The sequence below is a fragment of the Megalops cyprinoides genome, chromosome 13 (assembly GCF_013368585.1).
Source record: "Megalops cyprinoides isolate fMegCyp1 chromosome 13, fMegCyp1.pri, whole genome shotgun sequence".
NCBI lineage: Eukaryota > Metazoa > Chordata > Actinopteri > Elopiformes > Megalopidae > Megalops > Megalops cyprinoides.
Window position 1 is genome coordinate 21,800,856 of NC_050595.1, and position 12,320 is coordinate 21,813,175.

Below are 12,320 nucleotides of genomic sequence, written 5' to 3' on the forward strand. Positions count from 1 at the left end.
GAGAAATGTCTTTATCCATGGTTTAAATAGCCTTCCTTCTTGATTCGCATAGAGGATATACTTATGTTCTGGCTTTTTTTCCCAAACAGTGCAGTACTTAGCTACAAATCTCAAAATAGAATATTAAATTTTTCATTCTGCTAGCTCTGAAGCATTTTTCACTTCAAAGTAAGGATAGCGGTAAGCTCCAAATGCATAACCCAATCCTCACCTCAAGTCTAACCTTACACTCTTTGACTCCATATCCAAAACTGAAAGCTCTAGCTAAATGCCAGTTTTTGTGTAAACCTCTTGCACCCTAACCTGAAATTGTGATTAAATGTTATGAGTTTTTATGTTGTCTTTGAAAGGTTTGCTTCCTCTTTCATTTCCCCCCAAAATCTTCAGAATGAGCTGCAGTCTCTGCCATGGCTGATGCTAACATCAGCACTTGGACCTGCTCCCATCAAAATCGTGTTGTGAAGATTTGCCTTCACTAAAATCTAGAAACGACAGGTTTTACAGTATTTTGTGGTAATTTATTTATTTAACTTTTCTCTGCATTCATAGCAGTGTGTATCATGTGAGGTGTAGACTACTGTTGCGGTGTGAATGGGAGTTGTGGGTATCTTAGTAAAGTCGGTATCCCAGTTTAACCCACTAAATATAGCACTAATTATCAATGGCAAATCAGGGTTCCCATCAAGTGTTGATTAGGTTGTGATGAGTATGTGTTGTGAGAATGTTCCAGGCTGAAATTTATACACACCTGTTTGTTTATTAATAAGGAATAAATGAGCTTACAGGTATGGGCAAAGAGGGGGGTCACAGATAAATATGAGTGGGATTTCTACTCCATGGCCAAACACTTGTTTGCATCAGTGCCCGCTGTCTGTCCACCTATGCACTGTTAGCAAAGACAATATTTTAGGTCCAGCCTGTTTGCAAAAAAGATTTTTCGGTTAAGTAGTGCCTTTTTTACATAGTCCCCGCTTTTAACATTGTAAAGCAATCTTAATTCTTGGGATGTCAGCCAGCCATGTCAAAGAGACCTCAGAGTAAGTTATGAATATGAAATGAAATTGTTAACAAATAGAAGATCACAGTGCATTGCTGATGATTTTCCATCAGCAAAATATCACCTCTCCACGCTCTTTGTTCTCCTTTATGTTGTGTTCTTGGCTAAATGGTTCATGTGACCAAATCAGGCAGCCCCAGGCAGTTCCTGGACAGGGGTAATGCACAAACTCTTGTTTTATTGGCTATACCATGCAGTGTTGCAGCCTGGAGCACAAGCAGTCATCCTTTGGTCGGGATCAGACCTAGTGAGGGCTCAGACTTTATTGACATGTATGTCAATAATGACATAATATATTGAGAGTTTGTCATATGTAACTTTGTAACATTTTACATACGGCATGAATGTTGATGGCTGAATGGATATGTGATTGTTTTTGTGATACTTCTTTTTTCCCATTTTGGAGGATTGGTCATATATGTGGGGAAATGACTCTCACGATTCTCTTCGGGAAGTGACACAGATACCCATTCGGTTGTTTATCCCCTCAGAAGCCAACAGCAGGTGGGCAGTCTCCAAGGGCTACGTCTCCTGCCTGCTGAAACTGTATGAGGACTGGCACCGTAAGGACACCGAGAATGCCAGCATTCCCGTCCGCAGGGCGCTGCTCCACTGCCTGCACCATGTCACCAACACGGGTGCGGGAAGGGACGCCCTGGTGGCCGAGGGTGGCATGGGCCTGCTCTTCCACACCACACAGGTAACACACAGCCTGCAGAGCTTCTCCCTTATCCCAGCACTTTAACAAACTACAGAAACCCTTTTTCTGCTCTAATTGCTTCTTTATTCTCTTTGGCACATGCTGTTTGCCGTGGAAGTATATACTTAACAATGAAAGGAAGCACAATCAAATGAGAGTAATTAAGCTGGTTGTGTTTTTTCCTGGTTGTAATCTGTAAGGCTTGCTTGGGCTCCAAGTCCCTGGAATCCCTTGTGGAGTCTGCTGTCCAGCTGATGAGGAAGTGCTACCCGAAGTGTCCTATTCCGCTGACCTCAGATCAGAGTGTTTATAGCTTTCCCCTGCCTGGGAGGCCTACCCCAGGTTCGGGTACTGACCCAGGGCCCCAGGGTAAGGAATACCGCAACAGCTTTGCTTTAGTAGCCACGAACCATTTGTCTCACCATATGCCTAATTTCTTCTGAGAGACAGGAGACAGCATTATGCCCTAGTGCCAACATACGCATCATAAGCTGTGTCACACATGGGATGATGCAAAAAGTGTAATTGAGTGTTTGTTATGCAGTAACCTTATTAGCTCATTTACTTGTTTAATTTTGCCCATTGGCACTTAAACAGACTTGGAATTGCTGCACAGTTTGGTGCATACCTCACTATTCAACTTCCTGCACACCCTTCTCCAAGATTGTCTATTATGTTATTTTTTATTGTTGAAGACACATTATTCTTTAGTGACGCTCCTAGACTGGTCCTCTTGGAATATTTATTGGCAGAAAAAAATGGTTCTGAGTGAGGTAATTCATCTGCCACATGTGAGGAGGTTTTCATAACAAGCAAATGGAAAACATGCAAACATGTAATCTGTCAATTGCTTGTGTATAGAAAGTGCAACGTTTCTGATTCCTTCTTTGATAAGAAAAAAAATTAATTCCTCAAAATGAATATTTATCAGCTGTATATGTGGATGGTGAAAATCATAATACATGAATTTGATGAGAAACGTTTTTAGTGTTTTTTCCTTTTCTACCGTGGATAGTACTGTACATGCCAAATGTTCACAGTTGTGTAACACAAAATCATGGAATACTTTTTTTTTTTTTCCCTGCATCGGTCATTTTCTTTCTCTTGTCTACATTATAATGTGTGGCTAGTGAATGCTTGCGAGCCATTCACAAAACACAATCCCAGTTACCCTGGCAACCGGTGCTGATGACACTGTGCCTCTGAGCTGCTGTCAGTCAGTCAGGTGTCTGTCCTGTTTCTCTCTGAGATGATGCAGTTTTCCTATCAGGACTTACAGAATGACAGTATGCTGTGTCCTATCAGCTGAAGCCACAGAAATGAGGAAACCATAGTCTTCTATATGGAATCACTATAAGGAACTGCATTAAAAGAACAAGCCGAGCTTTCGTAAGTAGTTATAAATTATAGTTAATGTTACAGCTTCTCAATACACTGACGTGGTTCATAGCTGTTATCGCGATCAAAAACGGTACCAGTAGACCAACAAGACCGTGATACAATTCTGACTCCTCTGGCTAAATGTCCGTCAAATCAATTGAATAAACACAGAATGTGCACTATTAGTCACACTTAACGCTTGCGATGACTAAAGTCTCTCTGGAACGCGGGTGGAATTCTAACATGGCACACCTGCTGAGTTTAAAGTGAGCTCTCCCTGGATGGAAAGAAGAGACGCGTGTTAAAAGCAGCACTCTAGTGGTTACACACACCTCCGTACGGGTTCCTTCTTGCTGTGGCTCTGAAACACGTTAGAGGGCAATGGGCTCTTCAGCATACCCCCGCTGCTAACAATCTCACTGACTGCACGGCTGCCGCTATAATGACCCCTTAAATTGAAATCTCTGTCCGCAGCCTAGCCTGCCAGGAGGCAGATTGAAGTTTGGCAAGTTGTGGATCATTCTGCCAGGCTCTTTGCCTCGCTGAGAGGAGATTTGCATTTCTTCTTTGTCCTCCCACCACCCCCCCCCATGTAACCTTCTCCATGCCCTCTGCTACTGTACTTCCATGAGCTCCACAGTCAGGCACTTTGGGAAAGCGTGTCTGCAAACAGCATGCTGAAGTCAGCCGTAAAGTTGGGGGGGGCTGTGGTAGTCTGTCTGGAAGAGGTGTATGACCCTTGTTAGAGCGTAGGAGATGGACTGCCAGGACGCGTGTGAGAATTGCCTTTCTGTTCAGTACTCAGTGATGCATAGCCAAGGTTTAATATGGGGAGGGCTCTGTGCTTTCATTAAGAAATGGATTGGCAGTTGACCCCTTTCGGGGCATACCAACATTTCAGATTGTGCGGGTGTACTGTCAGTTGTGGTTATGTGGTTTAAGGACAGATTTCCTGACTTATTTTTGAGATTCCTGTCACAGAACACACAGAGCTTTGAATGAGTGGCTTGATAGTGCTTCACCGCAGTTTTCATTGTATGTGGCTCTTGGAATCCACCTAGTCTGAGGTTAGATTGTTAGCATTAAAAGTGAATGAAACTGAATGAAAGCTGACATGCTAACATTGCTACTGTGTGCCATCTGTGAAGTTCTGTACTTTGTTACACCTGTGTTGCCATTGTATATCTATACGATGCATCAGGTGTGGTGTTACATTATTAGAATCCTTTTCAGTGGAGTTTTGGCATGTTGCAGTCAGCAAACCAGATTTATTTTCCCTAAAATGTGCAAAAGGATCACTGCTGAAACTGTTGCTACGAAACCCAAAGATTAAAAGTTGGCTGTGTTTACCCAAGAGAAGCAGTGTTTCCTTGAAGTGTGGATGGACTTGACAGTACTCTTTTTTTTTTTAAGAACTCAAACGTTTCAAGAGATAACACATAAAACACATAGCTGCAGCTAATGAATTTTGAGCTTCTGTGCTTGATTTTTAAGCATCTGTTTGTAGTTGCTCGTTTCCTACTCAGTACAGTCATGTGGAGAGTGAAATTCAAGCTTGCCAATTCTAAGCACATAGGAGGATGTCAATGATGACAGAAAAAGTTTTTTTTTTTTATACTTGTGAGGGTCTCCTGAGAAATGAGGGTCTCCTGAGAAAATGACTAAAATGTCATTCAGATGGGACTAGATGTCAGTACAAAAAGTAGCCCAGACAATGGTGTAAAAACTAAGAACAGCCTGGTCTTTCCAGTCTTGTTAGAAAGATACGACAGTGGACACATTTTGACATGGAGGTCTTTGCCTTGTGTTTGCTCTCCTTAAGATGACAGCTGTGGAGACGAAAGCAATGATGACACAAAAAACAACGATGCCGACCACAGGGAATACGTAAGTGATCCCTTATTTATTTCGTTTGTTTTTTTTTGCGACAATGCAGAGTGGCCAGAGCACTCCTGTCATGATGCTAGTTTCTGTGCCACCACGCTCAAAATCTTTGGTAATTGGTTTTAATGGGCCCATGTCTAACGAGTCTGGGACTTGAAAGAGCTGACTGAAGCGTCGTGGTGGGGCAGTGTAAGGGCCGGTAGGTCTCTGTGAACTATTCCCACATTACCTCTGTAACGGCCCTTTGATGCCTCCATAAATCAATAGCACCGCTCTGCATCCCCTGCCAAGCACAAATTGGGAAAACCGCTGTGCTTATGGTTTTTCAGCTCACAATAAATCTATACAGTCTACATTTTATAAAGTATATAAATTATGATATAAAATAATTTTTGTTTTTGGCAGCCCCCCCCTTCATGGAGCCTGATCTTGCTGTGGGCTGTGCCTGGCGGTTTCCGTGCCTTTTTCTCCTCAGCTTATAGCTTGAGAGGGCAGGGGAAGGGGGGCGAGGCGGCTGCGTAGACTCAGACGCATTCATCATCGCCTGCGTTTGTCTATGGAAAGCAGCAGGCCGTTCTGCAGCGCGAGGCTTCCTCTGGGCGGCTGGCTGCTTAGTGCAGGGCCCCCTTCAGCGAGCTGTCAAAGGCACGCTGCTCTTTAGCTGACACTCACCTGATGCTATACCGATGCCAACAGGCTACGTGCCCTGTGTGCCGTTATTGTCCTCACCTGTGAGAGTGGAGTATGTTTCCGTAGAAATCCGTGCTCCTCCTTTTCCCTCTCCCCAGACTCTCTCAGCTTGTTTGCTTTGGAAATGCGCAGGTAAATTAAGCATCCAGAAACAATATTCTTGGGAGTCAATACGCATTAATATGAAACATTGCGGTAACTTGCCCTCTTTGCTCTTTAACTGTGCTGAGATAATAGGTGGTTATGGCAAATTAAACTCTGAAATGCACGCCAGCTCCGTGTTTACTGGAGGGCTTTGGCACGACTCCATAGTGCCATATGTCTTGCTGTAACATCAGCAGGTGTGTTGTTATTCCAGTCCGATGTACAGAGAATCTATTTCCTGTTGTAGTGGGAGAGGCCACAGATATTCCATTTTTTATGAACAGATATTCACCTTTATGTGCTTCACATGGACCAGTTCTGTCTCTGCTATGAGCACCCTGATTTTCTGCCTCATTATGAACATTCTTTAAAGGACGTGGTCTAAAGCAGAACGTCCATAGGTAGCACAGGAATGCAGTCAACACTCGAACCTCCTGCTACCAATTAGAAAACCTCCTAGAGGGAGAAGCGAAGAAATGGTGGAGCTTGAGTATCTGGTCATAATATACCAAATGTCTGTGGAGAGGTAGTGTGTTCTTCTGTTGGCAAGAATCCACGCCATGCTGAGAGCTGTGTGTCTGTGCTGGCAGGATGATGACCTGGAGACAGACCTGGAGAAACTGCGCAGCAGGCCGGAACCGGACAGGCCGCTGGAGCAGCTGGGCCAGTACGTCCGACTGTGTCCTGAGCTGCACCACGATTTCCCAGTAAGACTTGCCCCTAATGCTGTGCTCTGATGTCAATAATTAACCATCCATTAATACACTTAATTCAACACCTGTCTGAAAATAGACTTCACTCACTCCTTTCCAATGACTGACTGCACTGCAACACTAATGCTAAATAGCGTTAATTGAGGTTCAAAGAACATTCATAAGTCACTTGCAAAAGGTTTGTAGTTTCTGCTTTAGGTCAGACCCTGAGAACAATTAATTTTAACAGGCACTGAGGCAATAACAGGCAATAAGTAATTAATAATGAATATAAAACATTAGTAAATGCTACTACAGCAATGGCTGTACTATATGCCATACATTGTATGCCTGAAGACAGCTGAGTAAAGTGGACTGATAATTGCTTTGTAAGTGTAAAGTGATTTTCTGTTTGTTTCTGACAGGGACTTGTCACACACAGTTGTCAGCTGTGTCATATAGGGATTCATAATGCCATCATAAGAGTATGGTCTAAAGTATGTTGTGGTCTGTAGACACAGATTTACATGCTGATAGGACTCTTTGAGTGTATTTTCCAACCCAAAGAAGAATCCAGGTACGTTGGTGGCCATGATTTAAGCATATTTGTATTTGGAATACAGAGTGTGGTTCATTGCTGAAAATGAAAACCATGAGTTTGTGGCAGATGAAAACCACTTTCAAAACAGGAAAATAGACAGCCATTTTTCACTGTCTACGGGAGAGTGTTGCTTTACTCTTCTAACTATACTTTCTTCCTCCTTCCTTCTCTCTTCTCATCTGTCATTGAAGATTTCTCACATGGCATGTGTTTGAATAAGTTTTCCTGTCATTCTACATGCAACTGATGTCCACAATGTAATCAAATGTTCCATTCCTTTAGAATGCGAGCGAGGGATTTCAAAAGAAATCATTTAAAAACCATAAACGCAAACTGAATCATCCTACATCATTTGGTTTGGGTGTTTCCTATTGAAATGGTTTATTTGAGCGAGGTGAAATAAGGTTAATTTTTGCTTTTAAACGAGTTGGTCTGTGGTTTCCTAACGAGACTGACAGGATTCTGTTAAACCTCGTAGTGGGACCCTGTCCAACCTGACGGGGTTCGCCCCAGCGTGATGCACCCTTTCTCATGAAAGTATAAATGAAAAGTCAACATGCTTCCTGTTAATCTCCCCCCACTGTATCTCATTGCGGCTGGCGCCACTCTTTTAATTTGAATAATATCCCTTACAAGATTAACGGCTGGCGTTGAAAAATTTGGCCCCACCAATTAATTTATGGCCATCTTCCCTTATGCAATAATTCAAGATGCCATGAGACAGCAAGTAAATTAAATGATTCTGATCCGGGACTCCAGCCTTTCAGAACAATGACGGACTTTACGTGAAAAGGTAAAATTATAATGTATTCCAAAAATATCTGCTGATGCAAGACTTACTTGACTTGAGGTGACTTTTGAGCTGAGGTGGCTTGTTGGGAGGGGATTGCAGTTTGTGACCTTCCTCATGCTTTAAGTATGTAAAGGTCAAATGCAGATGTGATTAAACAGTAATGTATGGCTAGTTCACCAAATCAAAATATGCATAAACAGATTTAAACTATTAAATATGCCTGGTAAGACTGTCTTCCTTCTGATGTCCAGAATAATCTGGAAGCATCATGTATATACCAGATAGTTGGACATGTTAAGAGACAGCTTGATATGATATAATGTTAATTAGACAAGCATGCATAATTTCCAAACCCTTTTTGGCTAGCAGCAGAATAGGTCTGTCTGTTGTTGATCTGATCAAGGCATACCTTTCAACTCAGCTCCATATGAAACACCTCGATTAATGCAAGAGACCCTGAGCTCGGTAACTGTGCTACCCTCCATGGTATTCTTTTGAAAGTGCTTTTGATTATGAGTCGGAAGAGGAGAACATTTAGTTTCCTCCTCTGTGGTGCCTCCGTTTAATTAATAAGGATGATAATAGTGTTGATTCAGGGGGAAATTGCAAACTTGAAAAGAAAAAGTTAAATTAATAACGTGATGATGATGGTTTCACAGAGAGAAGTTTGATTTTTTTTTTCTCAGAGTAATTAAAACATTCAACAGCAGTTGATTTAGTCTGAAGTTTAATTATAATGAAATTAAATGTGCTATTGTGGTATGAAAAAGGTAATGTGGGCTATAATGCTAGACTTTCTATATATCAGTTTGTATCCATAGTGAATCAGTGGTTAGTGAATATGATTAAATAAAATTGTGAATATAATTTATTAAAGCTATATATATATATATATACATGGAAAGGTAACATCCTGTGCAGGTAGGAAGCAGACATGCGAGGAATGATCTTGTGAATCAGAGGTGTTTGAGAAAGGCTCTTAACATGAACGACATCAGGAAATTCACTGCACAATTCATATTATTCGGCTTTCAAAAAATGAAACAATTTCATACATGTTGACTTGGCAACAGGGCATGAATATACTAACATTTATGGCATTGAAATAAAAATAGCTTCCCTGATCTTTCACTGGTTGGACGTTAGGCAAGACACACTGTAGTTTGCTTTTCAGAAAGGAAATTCGGATATTAAATTCAAATAATAAGGGATGATCAGCAATAACCCCATAATAAGCACAGATATAAGTGAGGGATTTGGGCTCCGTAGGCTGCTGGCACTAAATTTATGAAGACTAAAATATTTCCTGGAGGAAGAGTATAGTTTATGTGGAATTTAGCACATGAAGATTTGCATAAATTGAGGTGACCACTTGCTTTAATGAACTCTCATCTTACTTAGTATCTCTTTTAGGGCTGTGTGCAGACTGTTGACATCCACATGCTTTCTTCCTGGAGCAGAAGATTCTAGAAAGTGCACCCTTTGACCTCTCCTTCTGGCTTCTCAGAAACGAGTACCAATTATGCAAGGAAGCAGAATTAATATTTTATTTCTAGTACCTGCGAGGAATCCTTAGCTCTTGTAATTTTTTCGAATATTCTGTCTTTGGGCTGCTGTAATTGGAAGACCTTATCTGTTTTAAATATCAAAGGCAAACTCACCTTTTGATGTGACAAAGTGAGAGAAAATTGGGTGCTCATGCCTTACTGCATCTCTAGAATGTTTTCCTGGTAGGGGTGTTTGTTTTCGTGTGTTGTACCGTCTAAGGCGGAGACTGTGTCTAGGAGAACATCAGGCTTGCTTTGAGGAAGGTGCAATGAAATTACCCGCTGCTTCGCCCTCACTGTGTTTATTGCACCAGCTCATATAGGTAAATGTCTGTCGCGGCTGGAGGCTCGCTCAGCAATGTTCTTAATTGCACCAAGGATGACGTTAAATGGTTGAGATTTACATTTCTGTGTATATACGGCACATATACATGGAGTATATCAGATGCACACTATGGGTAGGAAGAATGGGATTGTGGGATATCTGTTTGTTCACTTACTGACAACAGTACTTTTGTGGGATTTAGGATCTGGACTCAGGTTCAGAGGTGGAGGACAGTTCGGATGAGGAGGTACTGCTCAATGGGGATTCCAATGCGGATGGGAGGAAACGCAGTGGGCGGATATCCGAGGGCCACTGGAAGGCACGTGGGAGCTCTTCGCAAAGCAGTCCTCCCGACAAGCAGGCCTCCCGCGGAGAAGCGAAGAAGGCCCCTGTTCATGGGAGGGGGGCCCCTGCAGGGAACCACCTGAAGGCCGGGGACTTCCACAGCCACTGCCTTGGCACTGCCACGGGCAAGCAGGACAGCCTCAGCATGGTGGACAGATTGCTGGAGAAGCACGGGGCCTGCATCCCCAACCACGACCCGCGCGAGTACACGGCCGCTGCCTCCCGCACAAAGTCCATCGCGGGCTACTCCATCCTGGCCTTCCCAGACTTCTGGGGCCACCTGCCACCATGCAACCAGGAGCGGATGGCTCCCCGGAAGCCAAATGTACAGAGGTATCTGCCTCCTTGCTAATGAGCTCAGTCCGAATTCACTTACAGTTCTTCTTTTTTTTTCTTGCCTTTGCCTTCCGTGAATGTTGCGGTCAATGTCACGCTCTAATATTAATCATTGATGATTGCGATGATGTAAATTAATAACATGACCGACACTTAAAACCAAATGTTGTTTGCAAGCAGCAATTGAAATGAACATTACATTCAGAAATGCAAAAAAAGCCATGCCCACAGGGACCGGTGCACAGTCAAAATGAGTAATGCGTTCCAGTGAACTCCTCGCTGAGTCTTGTAGCTGGGAGTTCATGTGGAAAGCTTTTAGTTCCGTCTAAAAGTGGAAATTAGGAAGATCAATGAAATTGCAACCCCTTTCCATTTTTACCACACACCCGGTGTGACTGAAAGGCTTGGGTTTAGTTTTGATATTTACCGTGAAGTCCCCCCTCCCCGCGTACCCCCACCTCGTCCCCTGTCGGCCATTTGCCGAAAACCCATTTGAGCATGAGCTTATGAGGCCTGTCAGCAAGGAGAGAAATCCAATAGCCTTTTTGATTTTCTCATACTTCCTTCACTCCTTTTTTTATGCTGTCTGAAACGGCTCCCAGTTTTCAGGAAAGCTACAGGGCAGCGACATTCATCATGTCACACATGTTATCTGCCATTGATTAGACTGTGGTTCAGTCGGGACAATTGACTCCGAGATAGAGTGGCGGACCGTCACTTTTGGGCAGAGAAGGACAATAGCCTGGGAAGCGATGTGCGCACACACACAGACACACACACACACACACACACCCGGCATCACTTTCGTCCTGTCTCTTTTAGGTCACCTTTGAGTCACACGATGGCACTTTGAGATAGTTCTTCTGTCAAGAACAAAAAGTAACTTTTGAAAAAGAAAGAAAATTAAGTGGGGCGTTCAATCTGACCACTATGGCATGCTGTCGTTAACTGTCAGTAATGACAGTAATTTAATTGGTTTCTTGCTCTGCAATAGGAAGAGCAGACAAGTTTAACCTGGAAATAGATGCTGTCAATGTTAATGCCCCTTTCCAGGTATGAAATTTGGGTGTTACTTTTGACAGTACGTTGTCTTTTGGAGCACATGTTAAGAAGGTTTCCTTCTTCCACTTGCACAATTCTGGTATCAGACCATTCCTCTGCCAACCAGATGCAAAAGAAACTGATCCATGCCCTCATCACTCCATGACTGGTGTGCTGAAGTGCTCCACTCTTTGGAGCTCCCTCTAGGATTCTGGATAAGCTCCAGAACATCCACAACTCCACTGCCTGAATCCTCACTGATACTGTGCGCCATGACCGAATCATCCCTGTGCTTTTCAAACTCCACTGGCAGCCAGGCCAGTTCAGAATCAGACACAAATTTCTGCTCTTTCGCCCCCGCCACAGGGCTCCTTTCCTTGGGCCTATTCTGTTGCTGCCCCGTGGCTGTGCAATTTCACTGCCATATCCCATCAGGCACTCAGAAACCTTGGTAACATTTAAAATGACTCTCAAGGCCCATCTTTATAAACCAGTTCTCTTTTGAAGTAGTTACAGTAATTTTACCTGTTTCAGCTTTTATCGTCTTTGAAATACTATCATAGTATTTTGTCCTTTATATGTTATCCTTTATATTTTTTACTGTTTTATCTTTACATATAAATGTTGTACTATTGTACTGTATTTGGTACTGTTTTTATTGCTATTTCTTATTGTTAATACTTTTCATTATTTTTGTGGTAGTGTGTAAATATTCCCCAAATTTAATACTTTCTTGAATTCATTGGGCGTCATTGACTGTAGCACAAAAAGCCCAAGTAATTATA

At 42.7% G+C, this 12,320-nt stretch overlaps 1 protein-coding gene across 1 annotated transcript in view; it reads left to right on the forward strand.

Annotated features, from left to right (window-relative positions):
* The window catches only part of LOC118788161 (cytosolic carboxypeptidase 4), a 120,610-nt gene that overhangs the window by 20,187 nt on the left and 88,103 nt on the right, over positions 1-12,320 (forward strand). The window contains exons 7-11 of the mRNA XM_036544053.1: positions 1,549-1,757; positions 1,958-2,126; positions 4,960-5,024; positions 6,446-6,562; positions 10,016-10,491. Coding sequence (XP_036399946.1) covers positions 1,549-1,757; positions 1,958-2,126; positions 4,960-5,024; positions 6,446-6,562; positions 10,016-10,491 — 1,036 coding nt within the window. The remainder of the gene's footprint in view (positions 1-1,548; positions 1,758-1,957; positions 2,127-4,959; positions 5,025-6,445; positions 6,563-10,015; positions 10,492-12,320) is intronic.